The 27683-nt window shown below is 37.3% G+C and overlaps 1 protein-coding gene across 2 annotated transcripts; it reads left to right on the top strand.

Moving 5' to 3' along the window:
• Positions 1–2333: 2333 nt before the first annotated feature.
• wnt7bb (wingless-type MMTV integration site family, member 7Bb) lies at positions 2334–27683 on the top strand. 2 transcript variants are annotated; one of them, XM_053491024.1, is made up of 4 exons: positions 2334–2882; positions 10747–10973; positions 20552–20823; positions 27129–27683. In XM_053491024.1, exons 1-4 carry the CDS (start codon positions 2812–2814, stop codon positions 27606–27608), a joined length of 1050 nt encoding a protein of 349 aa, XP_053346999.1. In that variant the 5' UTR covers positions 2334–2811; the 3' UTR covers positions 27609–27683. The 2 variants fall into 2 exon arrangements, with proteins under 2 accessions (XP_053346999.1, XP_053346998.1); XM_053491023.1 differs by lacking the exon at positions 2334–2882 and adding an exon at positions 5078–5318.

Raw genomic sequence — 27683 nt, 5'->3', positions numbered from 1 at the left:
ATCACCACTTTTGTATTAAGAAATTTGAGAAAACCAAACTATGCCAAGCATGAAGAAACCTACACTGCCTGGTTAAAAAAAAAAAATTACAGTTTCAGATGGGTCAAATTATTGGGCTGCATCAAGCGAAGAAAACAACTAAGAACATTAGTACAAAATTAGGTTAGAAACTTTGAATAATGTTAATAAAGGAAGGATACTGGGAGCCTCAAGGCACCATGAAAATGAAATGGAAATGCAAACGTTCTGGCTCTTTGGAAACAAAATATGAAGAAATGAAGCGTGGTTAAAGACTGTAGCCAGTCCACATACCTGTGTGGGATGTATGAGGTGGGATAAAGCCTATGTGAATCTAAAGAACATGTAAAACATGTGAACACGTGAGATTACTGTACAATTCAGGAGCGTCAATGCTGTGACACAGGGATGCCGCCCACTGTGTCATCATGACACCCATCTTGTTATTTAGGTAATCAATAAGATAGAGGCATGTTATATTGTGCTACTGTATAGCCACTATTGTACAGTATACATGTTTTAAACTCATAAAGCTTTCACTGCCTTCATGCAAGCAATTACTTTACTAAAACATGGCCTGTTAAATGAAGTAATTGCATGAATTTTTCTTTATAAACAGGGTAACCCAGGCCTAGCATGTAACCACTAACCTGTTGCCAGGTTGGATAATATTTTCCAAACTCTTTCTCACAAGCATTTCTCAATAGTTTATTCTTTAGAACAATATCAACACTAGAACCATATCAATACAAAACATTACAAAGCATTCGCGTATAAGGAAAGAAACAAAACTTAAATAAACCAAACCTAACACTTGGTTTATTACCGCCTTCAAGGTTGATTATTATCTTATAACAGCACAACATTACATATTTTATTTCACTTATATCAAAGAGATCTGCCACTGTTTAGGGTTTTGTATTTATTAAGGAACCATACTTTTTTTTTTTTTTTACAATTAAAGTTGTGTTAAATGTTAGTTCCTTATGTTTAAGATGTTAGTCATTCCATATTATTCTTTATTTTCCCAATTTCCTGTCACCAGGACCCCCCCACCCCACATTTAGGCTACTACCAGTCAGGGAGGGCCAAACATCTTTCACGTATTTCCTTCGAACCACGTGATAGAAGTCGACTGCATCTTTTCGAACTACTCGCTTACATGTAACACACTCTGGAGGACAGTGCTATCCGCTCGTTCCGCTCCCATTTCAACCTTGTGAGAGAGCTTGGCCAGTTGGCTTCCTCAAGGCCCCCGGCTGCAGAAGACTACAGCATTACCTGGGAATTGAATTAGCATCCCTCCGTCTACGAACTACGAATTGCCAGATGATAAGCACTTTACCAGTGTGCCACACGGGGCATATTATTCTTTTTGAGTTATTTAAGGCCAATAATGTAGCTTGCTACAGAGAAATTGGGAAAACCATCCTTCGATTTTCTTACTTGAATTATTTTCTTATATTCTTCTTTATTACTGCCATGGTTGCCCCATAAAGCACCACTATACACCTTTGTGTTGGGTTGGGTGGCCTGGAGCCTGACCCAGGAGACTTGGCGGAGTATGAGCGGAGGACAAGTGCCAATCCATCGCCGGGCACAAACACATACACACCTACACGATCATAACAGTAAATTACTTACTTACTCACTCATCCACTCATCATCTATACTGCTTTATTCTATATACACTCACACACTGATTCACAGTAAAGTATTGTAATGTCTTATATAATAAAACATACCCCAGTCCATGTCATTATTTTTTTTATTCTTTTATCATTTAATAAGCAACTTGAACAAAGGGTAGGAGGCTTGTTTAAGGCATCAGCCATGGCGTTTTGGTGGCCCCAGAATTTAAGCGCATAATTTTTTGATCTGTTAATCAAATCTTTTACTGATTTAACCACCTCCACCATAAGTAGTTAAACTAGCTTTTATTAATTCCAGCACTTCCACCATAACTAATTTAACTTTATTATATTAAATCAACAATGTCTGATAAAACTACCTAAACTTACTAAATCAAGATTTTTCCCAACATTTAAAATGACCTTAAACAGGGTTTGTATCTATTTCAATTAGTCAATATATTTTACAGTATCCTGTAAAAAAAATAAAAAATAAATTAGTAGTTTGCTGTTAAATAAATGCCATACATTTACAGCCTTTTCTAAAGTGCAGGTCACTGATGCAGCTGATGAAGTTTGTCCATACATATAGAACATACAGACTGTGGGCGTGGCTTAACCTACCTGTATTCGCCTACCTGCCGACTGGCGGAAAGAACGTAAGATGTCGTCAGGACACCGAGAGCAGCAGTCGATGCGCTTTGGAACCTGATAACCTCCACCTTCGGCATTCCGCCGGGGAGGGAGAGGAGGACAGAAAGTGCCAAAGAGGGAACTTGAGAAGCAGGTTCACCTGACGAGGAGAGAGAGAGAGAGAGAGAAACAAAACTCTGATCGGCATTTGAAACGGCGGAGGGAATGTAGCTTTGAACACGACAAGGGCTCGCTTCTCAATTTGCCCGTGTGTGTGTGTGTGTGTGTAGGCGCGCGCGCGTGTGTGCGTGCGTATTCTACTCCAAACAAAAGCCTGTATAGCATCTATTAGCTTTATTTTAACTTTCACTATGGGTGTCGGATTCCCGAAGCCTTTAAAGGAACTCGGAGCGCCTTGTCTGGCAGACAGATACAGTCGCTTCACCTGTAGCTACACGCTGAAGTGAAGAGTGCCAATGTGAGTGGAGCTGGGGGAGTTAATGGCCCGGGCAAAGCGCTTCTCAACACCATGCGCAGATCCCTAACGCAGTGGATGATTCAAGTGCTGCTTTGTTTCACCATCGTTTATTTGCGACTCGGGTGAGTTCTGTCTTTATACAGCAATACCTTTTTTAAATATAGATTTTAGGTCATATGGTTACGTAATGGGTACATGTATACCCTTACAACATAACCCACACGCATTAGAAGGCGACGGAGCCTTACTTTGTTGGCAATGTAACTAAAATACAGGTTGTTTAAGTGACTCTAATACCACTCTTCTTATAGTAGCACTGTGCACTTAAAGTACTAATCACTAGTAACCAGTATTAGTACATTTCTAAACTGCTTTGCATAGTTGTCAGAAGCATGTTTAGGCCAAATCAAGGAACGTCTCTCTCTCTCTCTCTCTCTCTTTTTTCTTAACCCTCATTAATAACGGCACGGCTCGAGCTGTATTTCCACATTCCTTCCCTCACACTGCGTTTTGCAATCACCTCACCTGTAGTCTCCAAGAATGTATGATTGCAGGAGACTTAATAAAACAGTCATAACAGGCAAGGAAAATACACACGTTTGCTTTTACAAGCATGTACCTGTTATTAGCTGAGGTATGCCATAATTACATCCTCCTTAAAATACTCTGCTCTAGACCACATACGTGTACTGTGCAAAGGTTTTACATTGTTTTCTGCTATCTTTTTTTAATGTGTATTTTTTTCGTATTTGTTAGAAAAACGTCCATGCATTCATTTCACCTCCAAAAGATTAATAAACAAACAAATACATAAATGCATAAACAAATAAACATAAATGCAGGGCTACATAGTTTTTTTTTTTGCATGCTGCTAAAGAAAGGAGGCTATTAAGTAACAGACCACTTTTCAGATAACATTGAGATCAAGGCTGTCTGGAATTACCTGCAGAAACATAAGCAAGTAAGACAGTCAAAGTCTACAAAAGAGCTATGGCAAGCTGTCCAAGATGCTTGGAATACCTTACCAGGCAATTTCCTTATAAAAAATGACACCACAGTGTACCTAAGAGAACAGGTGCAATTTTAAAAGGCAAAGACGGTCAGAGTAAAGACTGATTTTATTCTGGTTTTACTAATCCCTGCTGACTGATGAATAGAAAGGTTTCTTTTAATTATGGTTTTAAAAAATTGCTTCGAGGATTTTCATGGCATTAGGCTTGAGTGCTATTGTCCTGCAAATAACACTCTGGGGAATTTACAAGGTGTCCCAAAAGTCTCCATACATAGGAGGAATTACTTAAAAAAAAGAAAAAGAATAATAGAATAATAAAAAAGAAAAAGAATAATAATCTACTGTAAATGCGATTTCTTTATAAACACATCATTAATTCACGTTGAATTCCCCTTAACACATCTGGTGTCATCTAGGAAATTGGTTAATTAGGCAAAATTCTCCTAAAAATTGAGACTTTTGGGAAACCCTGTATACTCTAGTGATCTGTCTATGCATCATTACTAGTTATTCAGTGTAAGTGAAAAAAGTATGATATATATGATACCCAGTGTTTTAGCAGGTAAGTTATGTGCAGAGAAGAGCAGAGCAAAGCCTATCAGATATCTCTGATTTATCAGGCTAAACCTGTTTGCTCCCCTCAGGCCCTCGGCAGCTAAAGAACCCACCACGACTGTAGCACTTCAGTGCGATACGAGACAGCAGGTGATGACAGGCAGGCTTTCAGGTGCTTGTGCAGACAGATAACCTCATTCAGCCTGGAAGTAACAGTAGACTATAGTCTGCCTCTTCAAAAAGTCCCATATCCTGTTTATTTATGGATTTTTATCTTTATTACTCTATATATCTATTTTATCAGTTTGTCTTAATAAAATGCTGGAACTTCTACATGAACTAAGAATACATGGCACCTGCGTGTTTGGTGAGATGGAATCATTGGGCATACCTGTTGCTGACGTTGATGCGTAAACAAGTAGGACACTGGAATAAACCCTGAGGTATGCCGAATCATAGCCAAAATCAGACTGAAGCCGTGCATCCACGAGCTATTGAAACTGGACTCAGGGTTGCCCCTTTTGTCAAAAGTAAAGTGGGCGGACAGTTGCGCATCTACCCAATGGCAGCCCCCGGATCAAGAGAGAGAGAGAAAGACAGAGAGAGAAAGTGAGAGAGAGAGGGAGAGAGAGAGAGAGAGTTTCCCCCTGCCATCCGAAAATCCTTAAAACCATCATCGTTCCAGTTTGGCAACCACATGGTAACAGCCTCGCCCGCAGAGACATGACACACTGGCTCTCCGCGCTCGCCGCTGCTGCTGCTGTTGCGCCGCGTAAAAAGCTCGCGTTCTTCCACCAAGCAGCTGCAAACAGAAGAGGTGCAGCTTAACGCTCGACTCAAAGGATACACCGGAGATCGCCATTTCGTTTTACCGTCGGACTGCAAGCGGCACTTCGCTTAATGTCACCATGATCGTGTTCTCGTCGCGCACTGTGCTGCTGTCAGTCTACTACCCTCAGATCTTCCTCATCCTCACCAGCGGCAGCTACCTGTAAGTCTGAGCATCAGAGCACAACTGCTGGGTTACACCATCGCAACTCTGCTTCCCCGCAGTGGCTCTGTCTTACTGCCTATTCCTTTCAACACTGCAATTTCTGGTAAACTTTCTCTCATGAAAGTACTGCAACTTATACAATTTAGTAAATAAAGAAGGCTACATTTGTAGTAAGGTTCTTGTGCCAGGTAAAATAAATAATTCTACCTGCCTCTAAATATAGTCCAGTATAAGGCGTCTAAAAAACAAGTGTGTAAAAATTGTGCTATTAATTTTCTACAAGACACTGTAGTAAAGTTGATACGCGACCAGAAAAAGAATAGATCTCATTTGGCCACTAAGTGGCAGAAATGTTCAGGGAGATCGGGGCTGCTTGCATTCTCGCACAGGTGCTGTCTCATTTTACCTGTGGTTTCTCCAAGGAGGAAATCTTTAATAGCACTCAATTAACTCCTAGTTATACCCTAGGGGGGAACTTAAGGGTTTGACTCACCTGAGACAGAGAGAGGCATTGGAAAAAATCTGAAAAACCGAGAAAGAAAGACACATGAGAAAGAAAGAAACACACACACACACACACACACACACACACACACACACACACACAGTATGCAGTCACCTGTTGGATCCTGGTTGGTCCTTGTGCCCTGGGAAACTGTAGAACTACACAGAAGTTAAATGCCAGATACCCCAAGTCCAAGGTTAAAATAGATGTGGCTTTTGGTCCCAGTGGCCCAGTGTAGCCTCGGTTTGCACATTACAAATGACTTGTCTTTTTTAGACCTTTTTTTAAATATAGTAAATTGTACAGGTTTTTGAACATAAAAACCCATACTGTTACTAATATTGCTACTACAACTACACTACTACCACTACTACTACCAAAATGCCACTACTACTACTACAGTACTACTACTACTACTACTACTACCTAAATGCTGCTGCTACTTCCCTAACAAAAACATGAACAGCATTAGAAAAAGCATTTAAACCAACCATTTCAATATTAGTATAAAAGTAGTTCATTTCTAATCAAACTGTAGAACAATAGCACTAGTTAATAATGAATCTAAAATAATAATAATATGTTTTAATATAATATTCTCTGTCAATATTGTGTACATTTTGTTTTACACTGTTTATGTACCAGACCTGGTACTCAAACGGTTTCTGTTAGCGGAGTCATGTTGCAACATAGTATGAATAAAACTATAATCATCAACAGATTTCCAAATTTAGTTTAATCAAATAAAACCTATTTTTCTTCCAGCTCCCTTTGTGTGAATGTAAATTGTAGGAACTGAGCGAAGTTGTGGGGTTTGAGATCGGAGAGTTTCCCGTAAGCATCTGGTGCCAGCCAGTTCACATTGGTAGTTTTGAGGTTGTTTTAGTCAGATTTGTTTTAAGTGGACACTGAACTGCATGATATCTTAAGCCAAGCACAAAAAGACCATTTATTTTCTCTTGTTTAAATGTAGAGTGCATTTACTTGTCTGCAGGAATATTTATTTATCATTTACCAGAAAGTCTTGCTCATGTTGAAATCTTTCTCATGGTACATGTTAGATTTATTTCGCTATATTTTCCATCGACCACAATTCCATCAACCACAATTCCATCAACCAATGCATGGTTTATATGTAATGGTTCTCCAATTAAATTAATGTTTTTACATTCTGTTTATAGAACTACCAGAAAAGTGTGTGTGCTTTCGAGCAAAAAACTCCTCGATCTTTTGCTCTTTTTCATTTGCCACGAAGCCTATGAACCTATTAATCCTTTCAGTACTGCTGAGCCTGTACAAACTTAGTGTAGCGTTGTCTAACTTTCACCTTCGCCGGTCTGTGAAAACCACTGTAACTGAATGGCAGAGGTGGTAAGCAGTACACTGTGTATACACACAAGGATTTCCTGAAAGCCTCACCACCAGACCATGACACGATCAACAAACAGTGTTGACTACATGCAATGGTAGAGTGACATCACCACAGACCTGCCAGCCAGTGATTGTCTCTAGCCCCCGCTTTATTCCTCTTCCTCGTCATAACCTGGCCTGAGGTATAAAGTTTATGTTCAGCTTGTTAAACCAAAATTACCACTAAGCAGACATGTCAGTCAAGGCATTATATTATCCATTTTAGTTGCTGGAAAACTGGCATGCTATTACACAAAACCTTTAGTGGACACCAAGTAAACAATAAGAGGGAATGGTTCAGTAATATAAAGTGAAACTTGTTCCATAATAATTTCAATTTAATTTCTGCATAATTTAGAAAAGAATATTTACAAATGAGGTTAAAACGGGATAATAGCTACATACAGGATACTGGAGCAGAGTCAGCTTTTTGCCGTTTGAAAACACAATATGTATTATAGAACAAAGTGCACTGCACTTTTTTCAGATATGCAGATGCACAGTATGTATCTATGCAGTATATTAAGCAGAGAAAGATAAAATAATTATCTTTCTCTCAATATGTCTTTCAAATGTATTAGCTTTTTATTTGTTTGTTTTCTGTCTCACTTGACTTGCTCATTAGAAATCTGCATGTTCCCATAGCTGCTCTGACAATAATGGTATAGTGATGTATTATGTTGTATAAGTGTCAAAAATCAAATAATTATATAGATGTTAAGGAATTACCACTTCAAAAAGGCAAATGAGAAAAGAAAATTCTTATAACATGTATAGTCACTGGTAAATTTGGAATCTTTGGGGATATCTTCAGGGAAACATCTGTAGTTTAAAAGTTTAGTAATATATAAGAGGTGTTCAAGTCAAACTGGGACATATAGTGAAATTTCTTTCTAATGAAAGCGTAAAACTGATTGACATTAAAAGACTTCAAGCACAGTATGGCGGTGAGACACTTAATTAGCCACAGTAAGAATATTTAAATGGTAAAAACGTTTTAGAGAAGGTCATATGTTTGTGAATGACAATGTGCCTCAAAGCCTACTGTCTGTGGAAACTATACACACAATCACTTATGATCACCACTTGCACATTACACAAACTCGGCTTGAATTTATTGTCACATCCCCTGTACAGTCCTAATCTCGCTCCAATTAAAGGAGTCCTGGTTAGAACAATTAAAGTAGAACAATTCAAGTTCCTGGAAGGGCCAGTGTTTCAGACATGAAGCAGGTAGTCTGATCATGGCTTCAGCATATTAAGAAAACTGTTTACCTTGATGGTATCCAAGCACTAGTAAAGTAAATTAGATTTATTTAGTGCTCTCTTAATCTGCACAATCAAAAGTCCTGGTTTGACTTGAACGCTCCTAGTTTTATCAAACATTTTAGAAATGGTCTAAAATGTGCTTGTGTGAGAATACATTAAATTTCTTTTTCTCATGTTTGTCCGTAGCACGAATCAGAATGCTTACAGAAATATGGTTCAGAAATTCACATTTGTGCTGAATCGTAGATTTAGAAAATTTATATTAAAAGCAATATACATTTGTTAGTTTTTATTTTTGTGTTAATTTGGCCTGTGTCTCTGAAGTAAATATTCACTAAGGGCAGTTACAATTTTAAGTGAAAATACACCAATATCTTGCAGTGTTTGGTCTGGCTGGCAGTATTTGGTCTGGCAGTGGGATATGGGGCAGTAGTAAGTGTCCATAGCCTCATTCATGATGTGGTCCTCAATGGACAAATTAAAACATTGTAGGTCATTCTTTCTTTTATACAGTTCATGCAATTACCTTTAAAAAATGTCTTAGGGTCCTACTTCTGCAACACCTTAGATTTTAACATAAACGTTTCAATTGTACATATTCCTTTACCTGGTTCCATTTGCGGTCCAAAACACATGGATTTGATTCTCTTCAGAGACGAGAGATGTACCCCAATCTTGGAGCGAAGGACACATTTGTTGGTTCCTCATCTCCGTCTTCATTGCACATGTGGTTTTGCATTTAAGAATAATTCTTAAGCCTTCGTGGACATGGAAATGCAACTAAAGTAGACACAAGCCAACAATATCCAATTTCCAATGAGCATTCCCTCCCTTTTTTCCTCACTTTCATGTGTTTTGAAAGGGAATCCATAAGTTGTAAGTTCCCTACCCCCATCCCCTCCACTCATTTTTTTTTCGCTGACACACAGCTTGCACGCTGCAGCCTGCCCTGCTTGTGGTGGAGTCCTCAGTGTTCGACGTCATACTTCAAAGCTTCATGTACTACCATGGGTTTTTATGGGCCTTGTGTCTGATCTGTTTGAAAGACATACAGTATATCTGCATGGGTTAGATTGTTGTAAACAAAAGGGCTAGGTTGTTTAACACCGCCCTTTCACAAGCACAAACTATGCCCAAAATATCCAGTGCCTATTTAGGAATGATTGTCAGGACTAAATCAACAGAAGAACAGAACGCTGGGCAGAGTGCTGGTTTCTGAATATGCTGCTTGAGAATTGATCAAAAGGATCCCTTTGTTGAGGTTGCAGCTTAGTATAAACCAGTCATCTTTACCCATTATCTTAGGTAGATATGAAATGCAGCTAGATAAGTGTTTACAGTATTTATTGTGAAAAATAGAAGAATATATGAAATTGTATTCGAACCATGGATGTTTTATATGTTTAAAAAGGCAACACATTTAGATCTGTGGTGCATTTAAACGTCTATGAATGGTGTGTGAATCTCCTGTGAACTCTTACTTGTGTCATACCATCTCTGTTTTGTAAACACTGTGAGATCCCAAATTAAAAGGAATAACATTTATGGTGACTTCAGGGTCAACATGTGAACCACTTCTAAATTTGTGAAGCAGAAATTACAAATTGTGTAGTTGCCTGCGGCATGCCTGGCAATGGTTTGGTCTGGAAACAATTCCAGCTATGTTACCTAACAATTAGTGAACCAACCCAACTTATTTTATCAGGGACTTATGCCAAACCGTTGTGGACGGACCTCATCCACAAGCAAATAAACAAAATATCATTTTCTTCTCTGACCATTCTGACATACATTGTCAAATGTTTGTCCTTCTAAAATATATACTGTATTCTATTTTCCAAAAGGCTGTGATGTGTTGCTGTAACTATAACTTGTCTTTGCACTATTTACCTACTGTCCTTTTATTATTTTATGTCTGCTAAATTGCTATAAATAGTTAATCTCCTGTTTAAACCTTTTAAACCTTAAGATATTAAATTAAATATTTACAATAAATCAATTTTTACACATTTTTAGCATTTAATGCTGTTAAATGTGTTGTATAGTAGTATATAAAACAATAACAATAGTAACAATAGTTACAATAAACAAACAAATAACAATCGTTTTTTGTATAATATATACCTTTTTGTCAGATTTACTACATTATATAAAATATTTAAAATATTCTAAATGCACCATGTGTATCAGTTTGCTCCTCTACTCTAATTAACTATGTCTCTGCTTTTCTTCCCCTTTAAGGGCCCTTTCCTCTGTGGTGGCTCTGGGTGCCAACATCATCTGCAATAAGATTCCAGGCCTGGCTCCCCGCCAGCGGGCCATCTGCCAAAGTCGCCCTGACGCCATCATTGTAATAGGCGAGGGGGCTCAGCTGGGCATCAATGAGTGTCAATACCAGTTCCGCTATGGTCGTTGGAATTGCTCGGCCCTGGGAGAGCGAACCGTCTTTGGCCAGGAACTACGAGTAGGTCAGTCTGTGATAAAGGCTATTTTTGGTACACACTGAGAAAAAAAAAGGTCAGTTGGACATCTCGCTTGATGACATTTAGAAGAATCATTGGTGATTGTATTAAAATCGTGCTTTAGTTTTCTGCCTCTTGATCAACATATTGTGATTTGGACCCAGAATGATAACAAACCATGGATTTTTTTAGCTTTTAATTTTAAGCTTTCTCATTTTTAATAACAAAATTTTTGTGTGCATTTGGTGAATATCCTATGTGAGGGCTATATAATGTCAAAGAAATTTGGAAACTCATTTAGCTTCACTAGGACAAGAAGCATTTGCAGTCTTCATAATATAATACTGCCAACCTGTTGAAGGCTTAGATGTTGTATGAGAAAGCTTTAAATGTTTTGAGAGTCAGCTCGGACATAATGCAAAGTTTGTTCATGTTCTAATTTAGACAAAAAGATATAAGAACTTTATCTTCTTACAAAACCACAATTGTAAATTGGCTAATATAGTATTACATTTTACACAGTCACCACACATTCAGTCATGCAACTAAAAATCTAATCACTTATATATATATATGGAACAATTGTCAATTAAATGAAAGGATAGACATGACAGTTATTGTATATCTGTGTCTGTACAAGGGATTAGTTTTTATGAGTTTAGGACCGGAGACCCGCTGCAAAATTCTGATTGCATCAAAATTGTATAATTTAAAGACAGGATCCTTTTGAATAAATCTAGCAGGAATACTGCACTTGACACATCTATATATCCATATACAGTATAGTGTAATTTGTGTCAGCCAGTTAGTTTAAATGTTTATAAAAGTTTTACTATTCTATCTCTTTTCGTCTTTCGTTCAAATTGAAGTATAACAAAGATTTACAATGCTTTTCATTTTAGAGAGACATTCTAGGGAAGGCCATAGATACATAGGCCACTGATACATTGCATTGACATTGATAAATTTTTTTTTTCCTTTTAAGAATGCTTTATTGGTAGTAAAAATGTGGTGAGATTGAAAGTTTAAACCCTTTCCATTCTTAGCTGTCTAAATGTGCTCTTTTTCCTTTTTTAATTTTGGACAAAGGTTTTTACAATTAAATAAATATAGTACATGATATATATTTTTTTGCATATGAATCTGCAAAGTTTTAGATACTATAAAAATAAATTACTACTACATTACCACTATTATTAATATATAATAACTTACTAGAAATAGACACAAATACAAACATAAAAAAAGAATAAAATCAAATAAATCAATAAAATATTCCTAAGCCAAAAATTACATATGAGTAAAATGCTAAAATTATGCAATAATTAATTAGGACCATATTCAAACCATAGTCACTTATCAAACTGGTGTGCCGAGCTGTTGCTCCAGGTGAGGAATATCCTTATTACAACTTTAATGTAACTGCCAGGCTCATGAAAATAATTTACTTCTGTTCTGGTTTTAGCCTTGTTTGTGTTTATTGTGTGTAGATTGTTAGAGATTGTTTCAGTGGTGAATCTGTATTACAGTATGTTAGTCAGTTTGCTTTTCAATGCAGTGTCTAACATTTAAGCTAGCAATTGCTTTTGCAGTTGCTGTTTTTGTTGAAGATCACTGAAATTGCACATCTTTTAACATCACATGCAAAACCTTAAAAAACTGTGTGTCATGATGCAGAAAGATGGACCTAAGTGCAGGTTTTTATTAAAACAATTTTATCAGACAAACAAAAAGCCAATATGTAGAAACATATAGCAGGTCAAGGAATCAGATTAATTGGATTATTCAGAAGCTGGATATAGTCAAACAATAATCAGAACTGGTTTATCTTAGGGTTTCTTCCTCATGTCTAAAGCTAGAGCATACATTTATAAATGTAAAATCTATATCTGAAATTGATAATTCTGTAAAGCTGCTTTGTGATAATGTCCACTGCTAAAAGTGATATGCTAACAAAATTGAACAATGAGGTTATTTAGTAATCAGCTGATTGTAAAGCAAGATATGAACTCGACTGGAGGTTCGGTTTTAGCTAAAAGCCACAGCAGAGGCCACCATGTAGTTATAATTTTTAATACAATATTGTGATAATATAATAAACATTTTATGAATACCATGATAACAAAAGTAGTTTCATTACTTTCATTATAAGAGGTAATCTGTATACAATGTCAAGCTAGTTTTCTCTAATCAGCTCTTTTGTACTCATTTGATTTGGCCTGTTTTTTTTTCAGTACTGTAAAAAAAGAGAATGTTTTATTAGTGGCTTGAGAGAAATTCAAATGTTGAAGTTTAACTGTTCCACAGTCAAGCATGGCCAAAAAACACAGTTTTTATCTACCGAGTGTTTGAGCCTCTTAACCATATAAATAATTCTACAGCTGAGGTGAAATTGTTTGTAATGGCTTCAGTTCTTTTTTTTTCACATTTGATCTCCTGTTGACTTGGGTCTGAAGGATCCATATTGTTCTTTTACCGCTAATTAAAAATATCATTCTAGAAACTTCTAGAGTTAAAAAAATCCACCCCATTTCAGTTTCTTTATTTTAATTATATACTGATCCTTTTCCTGGCCAACTATTTTCCTAGAATGGATAGTGTAGTAACTCAAAGAGTTAAAGGTCATATAACCACAAAGCTGATTCGCGCTCTGCTTGGCCAGTCACAGCAAGCTTGGACAATCTCTGGCCATTTTATTTTTGCTTTCCAATGCAGCACACATTAATAGCTGGGTTATTGGCTATTACTGAGCCTCTAGAGATTTCATTCAAGGAAAGATTCCGTTTCAGAAAATGGTCAGGTAATCTGATCCACATTTCAGTATTACCCGGGAAATATAAATATCTGTGGAAGGAAAATGGTGGCTAGGATTTTCTATATCCTACTGTTGAAAGACATAATGGATACGTTAAAAGAAATAGGAAAATGTAAAACCTATAGATAGCTAAAGTTTATAGTCTGTTTTTATAGGAATAGTTTTAGTTAATAGTAATTTAACTTAAAAATTTAGTTATTACATTCTTAATTTATCAATTATAAATCATTAAATAATTAATTCAGTATCAATACATTTCAGTCAAGTCAACAATTATATATTTTGTATGTTGCTGGTATAGTGCAAAGCTATGAAAAAGAGCCTGTAATTTTGTGTTGGAAATGGAACTAGTAACCAAGTCTATTCAAATCTCCACTACACAACAGAGGTGTTGAAAGAGAAAAGTACTCAAACTCTTTTGCGTTTACCATTCTGTCATCCTGGTGATTCAGTGTATCCATGTGAATGGAGTTTGTCACCGAGCCTAGAGAAAAATTGCTCCAGTACAAACTTGTACCACCCATTCTCATTTCACCACAAGGCCAGTAACAGGGCAGGTGGATGAACCTTTCAACCTTAAACAATTTAGATTTTTTTCAAGCACAGCAATATTATGCTGCATTAAAACTAAATATCTCATTTCAAAAGAGGTTTTGAAACGTAACTGGAATGGTTTTTGCGTACTGGCTATTCATAATTGTGTGTGTGTGTGTGTGTGTGTGTGTGTGTGTGTGTGTGTGTGTGTGTGTGTGTGTTGGTGTGTTGCCATGTCCTCTTGATCTATACTGCTTTGGCTAGTGAAATTGGTCAGATCAAATTCAGCTTTATGCACAATTTACTTTAAATAGCCAGGAATGGCTGTATGGTGAAAGAAAAGAGTACTCAATATGTACTAAATTCACCATAACTTTGAAAGGTTCCAACATGATTTAGATCAGTCGGACTGCAGAAGCTTCATAGCACTCAGCATAAAATCTCAGCTAAATATGTGGAATGCATCTTGAATGAGAGTTGTGCATTACTTGCATTGCACTCATATTGGTTCCAGATCTGCTTAGGGTCCTGTGCCTCCTGATGATGTCACGCAATTTGCTATCTAAGGCAACACCACCATAGATATTTATCGATAGATATTTATGCTTTTCTTTCATAATTGATTTGCCAATATTTAGTTTCCCATGCCAATAAAGCCCTTTGGAATTATTCATTTACTGTATGGAGTGCATAAACACCTTGCTGCAGTCTTATACTATTATCCATTAGACCAAATAACAATTATTTACATTAATTAATTATGTATAGTTATATTTATTTATATTTACATCTAGAGAAATACATCTTTCAGTTGACACAAATATTTCAATCAGAGACAATGGAACCCCATCCACCCCCCCATAATTCTGTTATTTAAGCCACATGGATTGTCAAAAGGGAGGTATAGGAAGGGGTGGATTGGATAGCAAGGATATTAGAGTGTGCTACAATAGACTGGTGTCCCATTGGGGTACATTTCCTGCCTGGGTTTGTTTAGAGCTTTCTTATCATTTTCATTTAATTAAAGAGTAATGGGACGTTTATCGGCAACCAGACCAGCACTAGAAACTGACATGTCCTGGTTATAGAGTTAAGTGAAATTTAATTATATAAAGCTCTATAGAGGAAGAAATAGGAATGAATGTGAATGCATGGAATAGACTATGAAAAAGGGACAAGAAGCTTTGAAGTTTATAATAAACACTGGCTTGAGAGAATCATATAATTGTTATTATTAGAGAGAAAAAGTGAGAAGCGATAGGCAAGAATATTTGGCTTCCAACATTATGTGCATGCTGTAATAAATGAGATATATATAATGTATCCAGCACAAACATTTACCACCATGTTATGTTCTTTTTAAGTAATAATGTCATAATAGCTACACTTATTGTGCCACACTGAGACTAAACTTCACACAGTTGCAATGGTAATTACATTAACTGGTTAAAAAATGCAAGCATTTCTTGCATTAGTACTGAGCACAACAAGGTATTGTCCCGATTTAAAGTGAGATGGCACTTGTTCCCGTTAAGGGTTCAGATTAGATAGCTATAAAAACTGTAAAATTCTACTTTCTTGGTGTTTTAACTAGCCTTACTAATACAGTTTTAAAGAAAAAAAGGGCTTTTCTGTGTGTTTATATTCTCATTCAAAATCTAAATGGTGCACACAGACACCAATTTACTGATTTACAGGAATAAAGCAAAAACATTAGAGGCTGATACCCAGCTGTGATCCTGTTAACTGCAGTGTGAGGGTATTACTAAGAGCTTCAGAATTTTCTTTTCTAATGTGTCTTTAGCATAACTGTTAAGAGATTAATATTCATTTTTATGTTAGCTTGTTGTGCTGTGCTATCAATTAGTTATTCTATTTGACAAAAAATTGAATACTACAGCACTGTATGGGTTCCATATGTTTCTCTTCAATCAAGTTGAAAGAACACAATAGTAGTGTTACAGTTTCTCATTACTAGAATTAAGATGCATAACCAGGTTCTCAAGGTTTGCCAAGGTGTTAGTGGAAGAATTTGAGTGGCCTGTGCAGTCCCCTGACCTTAACCCCACTGAACAATTGCTATGAATTTGAATGCCTGCTGTTTTCAAGACCTCCCCGCTCAACATCAGTGCATGACCCCCAAAATGCTCTTGTGGTTGAATGGGAGAGCTCCACGGCCACTTAATAAAAATCTAGTCAAAAGCCTTCCCAGAGGAGTACAGGTTCTTATACCAGCAAAAGGGGACTAAATCACAAATGGGATGTTCAACAAACACGCAAGATTACAATGGTTAACTGTTCACATACTTTCGTTTATATGATTTACGTTTTCAGTCTTTAGGGTTTATTTTTCTTTTTCGCATTTCACGTTTGATAAAACAATAATCACACAGTATTAATATTCTTATATTAAGAACGATTTTACTCATCCTTTGTTCACAGGAGTGTGTGCTGATGCAGCACAGTTTCCCCAGTTAACCTCCCCTCCCTGCCCTATCCCTGCTAGCCAACAGGGCCTGATTCCCAAATGGACATTTAGATGGATGACTGGGTAGGAAGTACTATCAGCCTAATCTGTATCCGCCTATGGTGCTTCAGCCAATGTAGGCGTGACTGGAACTTTGGAACGACAAATGGATAGACAGATGGATGGATGGAAAGACAGATAGAGGGAAGGGTGAGTAGGCTGTGTTATCAGGCTGATCTGTGTGCCTCTGTTAGCCTGGACAGTGGAGGTGTTAAAACAGGATGTTAGGAGATCAGATTGCTCAGCTTCAAACAATGCGATGAATACACTGCATTGATTGGAGAGGGTGAAACTGGCTGAATTCCTATTAGAGGTTTTTCCCCCTTTTCACATTTGCTTCAAATATATATCCCAGTGTATTTTCATATGTAAAGCCACTGGTATGTATGATGAGAAAAGATTAGATGTAATCTATATACTGTATTTGATCATTTAGTGCCTGATAGGCAAGGTAACAAAAATCAAGAGCATGCAAATGTAAAAGGGGACCTCCTCTTATAGAGCTACTTTATAGCTTTTGCTTTATGAGCTCTGTAAAATCCTGACTTCTGCTCAGTTTATGCTGTGATTTTTTTGGTGCAGTTTAATTTGTGACATTTATGTCGAGTTAATATCTAAGTGGCATAAACAAAGGTCTGTTGAATGTTAGGAAAATGAATTGACTGAATTTAATCACCAAGTAACATTGAAATATTATATATATGTATATGGTATGGATAAAAACGCATGTACATGCCATACATATGTTATAAAATATGACCCTCTGGCAAAACCACTGTATTTTTTGCCCATCAAGAAGGCATTGCTGCTTCCTTTAACTGTAAAACTTATGAAGCACAACATTGTCTATAATTTGATGGGAACACATGCTCAAGGGAATGTGACATAAAGCTGAATGGAAAACCAAATTGCACAGTTCATTAATCAGTTTCTCTACCGTTGATACACAAAGCTCGGCTTAGTTTTGTTTCTGCTAGAGCATGCAACTATGGCTTGCTGCATGCATGTATTTTACTAAAAGGACAAACTACAAAAAAACCACAATGGCAACTGATTTTGCTTAGTCCCTTTGTGATTATCCTGATCATAATGCATTAATCTACATGGTGTCTTTGTAAGTTTGGCTTATAATTGATTTGCTTTTTAAAATGACTGAAGATTGATTTTAACCTTGCTATCTCCAGAGCTGCAGCACCCTGCAACCACCAGCGGGTGCCACTTTTTTCTTTATATTTATTTAAGCATTACTAGGCACCTTGTGTGAGTAAGTGGTAGAAATGGTGCAATATTAACTACATACAGACGCATAGAGGCAAATGTTTCAGTGATGAATAAACATTTGACAAACCTCAGACCTAGGGAGAGCTAGGCACAGTGTAGTCACTGGGAGTTGCCTGTAGATCAACACTACAGCTCTGTAGGCGTTTACTACGTACGTTGCTAAGTGTGCCCAAGCCTCAAGGTGCAAGTGTGGAATATCTCAATGTTTCTGACTAATATGGTATGTGTTACCACAAAATGCTCAAGTGCTCTCCCAGATATCATTTTGAGGCAGAGGAAAAGATCATGGTGCAGCCTTCTCAGGTCATTTTTCAGCAATTGTGTACTCTGCCAAATTTAACAGGTACTGAAATGGCCTAATAGGGAAGGAGAAGTTTTAAGTGAATCTCCTGCAAAGCCGTAACAATACCTTCATTGAAGAACCCAGATGTAATTACTTTGTCACTGTGGATTTCATTAAAAACAGAACTGGTTGTCTTTGTTTTATGATGATGTAGTGCTTTTTTGGTTAAAGCAGTTTTCTTAAATGTCTTTGGTTTTAAAAGTATGAATGAACTGTATGCTTCTACATCGGGAAGCCAGGGAATGCATCCTGGAGAAAGAAAGACTGAGTGTTTTAGTACTTATTGTTCTCTCTATGGTTGTAAATCTGATCTGCTGTTTCATGCAGAGTTTATTTCATGGTCCATTCTAATGTATCAGAGCCAAGAAATCAGCTGTCACATCATACAGTAAGATGCACATCTTTTATTTTCTATAGATTTTGAGGTAAATTAAATGTATCTATAGGTCAGAGTGTAGGAAAATGATATGTAGCATCTTTCCCTTTTTCTACTCATCTTGGACTCTTGTCATAGACACTTGCCACTGAACCATTTAAGCCACGTGGTTTAATAATGCTGTGTTATTCTCCCTGGACTGCTCCAAATCCATTGAGGTTTTTCTTGTCGGTCCAGTTTTCCACTGGCATTGCACAAGGCTATCCCAGGGTGGTTCCTTCTGGAACAGAGTCACAGCATTGGAGCTGGACTCTTCACATCCTTTCAATTTATTTATTTATAAAAAATTATAATAATAATAAAAAAAGAACAATAACTACACTACTGCAAAACAGGAAAGGGGAGGAAGTAAGAGACAGATGGAGAAAACTGTGGCCATACTTACCTCTTTTAAAATTTTCCTATATTTGGTGCTTAAATAGTTTATGCACTATAATAATGCATTATGATTGCAGCAGAGTACAGAACTTACTAAAGCCACAGTTTCTGAATAATATTCTATATGTGTAGGTATAGGAGGGAACAACGATACAGTATATGGAAAGAAAGTAATATATCCTGGATGAGACCACAGAATAAACACAGAGCCTTCGGTCTCTCTCCCTCTCTCTGTACACTGCTGTCATATGCACTCATTACCAGCTTCAGCAGTCCCAGACCGAACAGGGGGTAAAAATCCTCCTGATGATCTATTATTTCCCATGTGCCTCTATAATTGCAGTATATGTACATGTTTTAACTATTATGTTGGCACTGTACTTTGTAATGAGCTGTTTGCGTCAGTGTTTAGCAGTGTGTGTGTGTGTGTCTGTTTATGTTACCACATGCTGACTGTAAAGAATTTGAATTGTAACCAGAACAACAATGAGTAGTTGGTTGTGAGTCAGTGTCCAGTTATGGCAGACATTCAAGGAGGAAAAAATGTAGAAGAAAGGGAGCAGGAGAAAATAAAAATTTAAAAAATAAAAATAAAAATGGGAATTGGTATTGTCTAGGCATCTAATCTACTTAGAATAAAAACATTGGGAGAAAATAAGCCAAAATGTTTTGAACACAATAGTACAGTATTTTATATTTCATTTGTTTTCTGACATTTAATGCAACCTGAACATAGTTCAGTTTGCGCTAAACACAAGGTTTTGACCGGCATATAATATGCATACCACTGGAAAATCTGTAGTCATCTCAGGAGACAGAGAGGCCTGTGGACCTTTTCCTCTTTCATGTGGCCGGCTTACAAGGTGCTTTGCTTGAGGAATTCAGCACTTTGGACAGCACCTACACTACTTTCTTGCACTGTCAGATTACCAGGGCTTGGGTGCTCAGACAAGCTGTTTGTTAGGCCACAATGTATTTTATTAAAAATATTTATTTTTTAATTTATTTTTTCATTTTTTAATGTGAAAACTGAAAATGGTTTTATTATCAATGCCATTATATTAAACTGGTTTACAGTCCTTAATACCAATAATTTACCAGTTATATTTTTCAAATAATCTTAATATGGTTATGATTTAGATAGTAAATCATTAACATTAGCAACATAAGTACAGACCAAATTTTGATGAATTATTCTATTGCTGTCAATTAGTGAGATAAACTGTTAATGAGTGGAGCAGATATCACAGGCTAATCTCTCTTTCCCCAGGCAGCAGGGAGGCTGCATTCACCTATGCCATCACAGCTGCTGGAGTGGCCCATGCAGTGACAGCGGCATGTAGCCAAGGCAACATGAGCCATTGTGGCTGCGATCGTGAAAAACAGGGCTATAACAACCAAGAAGAGGGCTGGAAGTGGGGAGGCTGCTCCGCCGACATCAAACATGGCATTGAGTTCTCCCGGAAGTTTGTGGATGCTCGGGAGATTAAAAAAAACGCTCGCCGACTGATGAACCTGCACAACAATGAAGCAGGAAGAAAGGTAATTTAAAAAATGTTCCTGCTTTAACTTAATTCTTATTTGTTTTGTTTTTTTAGTCACTAGGAATGCAATGCCATCAGGTATGGCATTGCTTATATAATGTGATGAATATTCTGTTCTAATCAGTAGGTAATCATGATGCTTAAAACCATTCAAGGGTTTTTGTTTTTGAGCCACCTCTCATTTCTTCATATTTTGCAGAAGAGTCAGACTTTCTTGTATTTAATGTAGTGTTAAGGAATAGTTCTTCTGGCTTCCTAAAGTACTTTTTTTGGAACTCCTTTAAGTTTTTGACTCTCATTTTCAGTGAAGTTCCTGTATCTGACCAGTTTCAGAGGAATGTTTTTGTTTGTTAAGCAACATACTGTAGTGACCTATAAATTATTTAAGCATAAAATAAATCATCTTACTTAAGGCATGAACCAGTGACAAACAGGTGACGAAGAGAAGGTCAGAACAGTTATACTGCTGATGCTGAATGCTGAGTGGTTGGAACAGAAGTGAGGGGAAATGAGGTTGCTGTTGAGATTGTTACATAAACAACCAATTTAAAATTGTTTTTTTAAATGTACTTTAACGTATAAAGAATAAAGATTTTTATCTGCATAACTTAATTTAATATATTATGACAATATGACGGGTAGCTCCAGACTTTTGCATGGTACTTTATGTACATTTAAAATAGTTATAGTGAGGCTGAGCTTAATTGTTTAAATATTATATGCAGAAAATATAAAAAATAAAGACATATACACACGCATAGGAAAATAGTAGAAATTAAATACTGTACATTTAAAAAATATAATAGGAATACTTTGTGAAGAAAGGTGAAGAAACATATCAATATAAAGAAGGCAAAGTATTGGCCGAGGTGGGCAAGTGTAACATGAAAGGGCTGAAAGTATGTAAAGTGACAGTGATTTTGGAAATAGAAATAAACTGGCCCACAGTTGGATTTGGAGCTTAATACTGGATGCACACTGTTCTTTAGCAGGCATATCTATTACTATAAATTGTTACAGCATTTGCCAGATGGCAATCTGGAAGACAGTGCTGGTTGACTGAGGTCTAACGTGATTTTTGAGCAACAAGTGTTATAAATTTCTGTTGCCATTTGTTGTAATTTGCAAGACTGCTGAGCCTTGTGGTTGTGGTTTGAGCAGCTGCCATAACATACAGTGATGTAGTCAGTCAGGATGCTCTCTGCGCTATACCAGAAGAAGTTTGTGTGGATTTTAGGATTCGAACATCTCAATATAGAGACTACAGACTTTCTATCATTGAAATTTTAATACATCTCTTTCGATTTGTATGGACTGCGCATTATACACTGCAGCTTCTCATAGTCCACTTTCATTTTGCTGGAGGATAACATTGTCATACTATTCTGATAGAGATTTGGCCTTTTGTTAGGCTTTCTTATAACAATTAGTGATGAAACCAAAGATGATTGTATAATCAGAAAAGTAAAAAATTACAGCAGAGGTCTGTCATGTGTGCACAGGATGTCCAAGGGCTGTGGACACCAGTGTTGGGGGACGTTACTTTTTAAAGTTACCACTTACATTACAAAATTACTGCCTTTAAAAAGTAATCAGTTACATTACAGCATTACTTTCTGATAAAAGTAACTAGTTACAGTACTTTTCCATTTCAGAAAATAAAGACTTCTTTGTGATTTCTCATGTATGTTGTTTTAGTTAAGACCTTTATAATCATTCTACCATCATCATTTAGCAAAGTTTGCCCAATAATCTGTTAACTACTAATACCCCTATCTCACCTACGTTGGCCATAATTACGGTTCATCATGATTCATAATGAGTTTTGGTGATGTGATTAGGTTTGCATCTTTCCGGGCGGTCCTCGCATAGTCAAACCGCATAGATGAGATAGGGGTATAACAGCAGGAATGCCGGGGGGGTGGGGGGGGGGGGGGGGGGTTGGGGGGGTTATCGGGGTCGCGGCTTGTAGGACGGGGCTTGTCGGGGCTTGTAGGACGACTTTCACAAACACACACTAACGGATTGGGAATGACTGTCTGGCTCACGGATTACATAAATTGTCTGAAAAACGGATTACATTTTTGAAAAAGTAACTAAATAACTGTCCACACCTACCTGGCCCTATGTGAAAAAGAAATTGCAGGCCTCACTTGCCTCAGTTAAGTGTTTATGATTCAGCAATAAAGAAGAGACTAGGCACAAATGGCATCCAGGGAGAGTTCCAAGGTGAAAGCCAAAAAGAACACAAAGGCTTATCTCATACAGTATTTGCCAAAAGCCTCTAATTTTATTGTCAAATATTCTGTGGCCTAATGGAAAAAAAAGTTTTATATTTTGGAAGGTGTGCGTCCTGTGACATCTGGTGTAAAATATATATAGCATTTTATAAAAAGAACACCATACAAACAGTCAGAAATGATGGTGGTAGTGTGATGGTCTGGTGCTGCTTTACGGCTTCAGGAACCATGATAGAACCATGCATTTTGCACTCTACCAGAAAATCCTGAAGTAGAGTAAGTTTTTGACCTCAAGCACACTTGGGTTATGCAGCAGGACAATGATCTGAAACACACAAGCAGTCCATCTCTGATTTGTTTAAATAAAAAAAAAAACATGAAGGTTTTAGAGTGGCCTAGTCAAATTCCGGACTTGAATCCAATTGAGATCCTTAAACAAGCAGTTTATGCTGTAAAACTCTCCAATAGGGCTGTGAAACAATTCTGCGTAGAAGAGTGGGCCAAAATTCCTACATAGCGATGTGAAAGACTTATTGCCAGTTATTGCAAATGCTTGATTGTAGTTGTTGCCGCCAAGGGTGGTACAACCAGTTATTAGGTTTAGGGGCAATTACTTTTTCACATAAGGCTAGGCATATTTAGACAGCTTTTTCTTTAATAAGCTGCATTTTGTGTTTACTCAGGTAATCTTTGTGTAATATAAAAATTAGTTTAATGATCTGAATCATGTAAGAATGACAGATATACAAAAAGGAATCTTAAAAAAAGAAGGAAACTCAAAAATCAGGTTAAAATCAGGCCAAATACTTTTTTCACAGAACTGTAGGTGTTCTTTAATAGCATTGTCTATATATCTGTTGCATTGAATATGGCATAGTTTGTGTGAAGTTTAAGGTTTGTGTAGAACAAATGTCTAAAGTGAATTACTTATTACATGCATATGTTCCATATATATATATATATATATATATAATGATGTGAAATATACGATGAAATAAAGCCGTACCCCACACATAGGCTTACACGGTGTGATTTTGGAAACGATTTGCTTGATAAGTAACAGTCAAAACATTTTTGACAGCTTGTTTTCCTTTAGCCAATTACTGTGCGTTTTCCCTCCACCATTTTGTGGCATCCTCCGGATTCCAACATTGGTTTGGCTTGGCTCTGCTCCTCTTGGCCATGTTTGTTTGTTATTAGTCATCCAAGAACATAAAATAACATGCACCCTAACAGCACAGCTCTTCTGCTTCAGCGTGCACTCTGGTGGCAAATGGATCTAATTAATAACGCAGCTCTTTATTGTGTGTGCTGGAAGAGCCAGGCTGAGCCGAGCCGGAGCCCAGTCTGCGGTTGCCAGATGGAGCCCTGCCAGTCCCCGTCCAGTCCATTGCATGGAATCATGAAGTGTAAAGTCAGTAACAGGATATTATTCTGAGACTCCTTCTGTTGCACTCAAAACAGAATATGTGCTTCATTGCATAAAGTTTTTTTTTTTTTTTTTTGCCTTTTATAAAGAAGCCACCATGGTAATAGTTAAGTGGTGGCATCACAGACTGTGAGGGTAGGTCGAGAGGATTTTAATTTACCATGTGACTCTGCAGTGAGCAGGATCACTGCTGCTTCTCTGGTATTTCAATTGCTATCAGACGTGTGTGTGGTTTGAGCTAGCTTTGAAGTACTTTGGGCAAAACTTGGTGAACTGTACATCATCCCACTAAGCGTGAACAATTTCTGCTGAACCTATAACAAAACAAGTTTCAAAGGAAAATCTATATCTATTTCTATCTACAGTCACGTGTAAAAGTTAGTGCCCCCTCTTTTAATTATATTTTTATGTGCAAAAACATAAAATTGATCTAAATAATTAAAAAATCCAAAATGGAAAGAAAAACATACAGGAAATTCCAAGTACCCCCTTACTGCTTTTACAGGCTTTAAGAGGGGAAAATTGTGGCCAGCGCTGCTAAACATCATCAGCAGGTGTGCAGACCTGTATAAAACTTTGTTACTTTGCTAGCATTCAGGTATGTTTCAGGGCCAAGAGGGTAAGACATATGCAATAGTCTTAGAGAAGCAATGGTTGCTGTATTTCACTGTGAAACGGGTAAACCATTTTCAAAAGTGCCAAAAGTGGACATGTCAGCACATTTACCCTAAGGTCAGACAGTGCAATGATTAGACAAATGCAAAAACCCCAAGAGCTTCATCTCAAAACCTACAGGCCTCACTGAGCATGTTAAATGTTAAAGTTTGACAGCGAAAGCTTAGTCGTAAATGGGTCATGCAACAGAACAATCATCCAAAGCACATAGGTACATCTACAGTACATCAAAATGGCTAAAAAAATAAAGGAATCAATGTTTTGGAATAACCTAGTAAGTCCAGACCTCAACCCAATTGATATGCTGTGGCAGGATTTTAACAGAGCTGTGCATCAGCGAATGGCCAAAAACCGCAAAAAAACTGAAGCAATGTTGTAAAGAGGAATGGGCCAAAATGATGTGAGAGACTGATAAAGCCAGTTAGGAAAAGATTACTTCAAGTTATTGCTGTTAAAGGTGGATCTACAAGTTATTGAATAATGGTGTACTTTGTATTGTCTATATGATTTTTTTTTCTTTTTATAATTACCAGCTTATGACATGTGTTAGTTAAATAATCTATACTGTAAGGATAGTAGAAGGAGTAAAAACATTAATGTATTTTGGTACACCATCAGTCATATTTTGGACACATCTCCTTTAGTGTTTTTTCTTTATTTTTATAATTTCCAACATTATACAGTACATTAATACTGGAGACATCCACGCTAGGAAAGAACACATATGGAATTATGTAGTAAACAAAGAAGTGTTCGGCAACGCAGAATATTTTTTATATTTTTGATTGTTCAAAGAATCTACATTTGGCTCTGATGACAGCTTGGCACATTCATGGCAGTCTCTTATTAGATTCACCTGGTAGTCACCTGGAATGGTTTTTAAATTACAGGTATGCTTTGTCTGGGGTTATTGAAATTTCTTACCTTTTTAGTGTGCTTTAGACCATCAGTTGTCTATACTCAGAATCAATAATCTGAGTCATTAACCCTATTAAATACGGAACAAATCCATATTTTGCCAAGAAACACTCAGTTAAGTCTATCATTACTTTAAAAAAATGAAAATCATAAGAACTAATATGTTCCCAAATACACCCGCCAAAACCATCAAACACTAAGATGAAACTGACTCTCCTGACTCTCCTTTTGTCTCAGGAACGAAAGACTTGGTTCAAAGGATAAGTTTAATAAAATGACCATTTTCCAGCACCTCAGATTAAAGCCCACATACTGTAAATGCTTCTTGAAGTTCAAGTGTCAGACATATTTTAACATCCACTGTTCAGAGGGGACTGCGTGAATCAGGCCAGCAAAGTCGAATTGCAGCAAACGAAACGAAATTGACGAAGAACAAGCAAAGGCGACTTGATTGGAGATTTCCCTTAGTCTGATGTTTCCAAATTCAATTATAAAATTATAAAAGGAAAACAAAAACAAATAATTTATTAAAACACTATTAACACTATAATGCTAACCAGTACAAGCATGTGGTTTAAATCCTGCCTCCAGTCTGTGTGCATGGAGTTTGCATGCTCTGCCAAGCTTGGTGGTAACGGGTACCTGTCTTTCCTCCACAGACGAATACGTAGGTTGATTAGTGTTTCTAAATTGCCTGTAGTGTGTGACTGGTTGTATGAGTGCGTGCTTGTACCCAGCAATGGTTTGACCTTATTCAGGGTGTACCCTGCCTTGTGTCCTTTTGTCCTAACCCTGGGACAGGTTCCAGGCCCCCTATGACCCATGACCGACTAAACAATGGATAGATGAGCAATTAACCTCTATGCCATGTGCTTAAGAAAATGTCTCCAAATAAAAGGATGGTTTTATAAATTATTACCCAGAAATGTTTAATGCTGCATGTGCAATGGTGCATACAAATCACCAACATAATAACAGTATATCATAAGTTCATGCACTTTAATAATGTATAGTAACTTTTGTTTACCTTGTTGTCCTAAGGTGTTGGAAGAGAAGATGAAGCGGGAGTGTAAATGCCATGGCGTGTCGGGTTCTTGCACCACTAAAACATGCTGGACTACCCTTCCGAAGTTTAGAGAAATAGGGAACGAGCTGAAGAAAAAGTACGATAAAGCAGTCCACGTGGAGGTAGTTCGAGCCAGTAGACTACGCCAGCCTACCTTCCTCAAGGTTAAGAAAGTTGAGGGCTATCAAAAACCAGAGGAAACAGATTTGGTCTACATTGAGCGTTCACCCAACTACTGCGAGGAGGATGCTAAGACAGGCAGCGTGGGGACGCAGGGCCGTTTATGTAACAGAACATCTCCACACACAGATGGCTGTGACCTCATGTGCTGCGGCAGAGGGTACAACACTCATCAGTACACCAAGGTGTGGCAGTGTAACTGCAAGTTTCAGTGGTGCTGCTTTGTGAAATGCAACACCTGCAGTGAGAGGACGGAGGTGTTCACCTGCAAATGAACAAGTGTGTGTTGAGGACAGTAGAGCTGGGATAAGGACATGTATGAACTTCTTGGGTGGAAGACTTGATGACCA

The sequence above is a fragment of the Clarias gariepinus genome, chromosome 2 (genome assembly GCF_024256425.1).
Source record: "Clarias gariepinus isolate MV-2021 ecotype Netherlands chromosome 2, CGAR_prim_01v2, whole genome shotgun sequence".
Taxonomy (NCBI): Eukaryota; Metazoa; Chordata; class Actinopteri; order Siluriformes; family Clariidae; genus Clarias; species Clarias gariepinus.
Note: the sequence above shows the minus strand (reverse complement) of the source record. Positions and strands in the feature narration are given on the sequence as shown.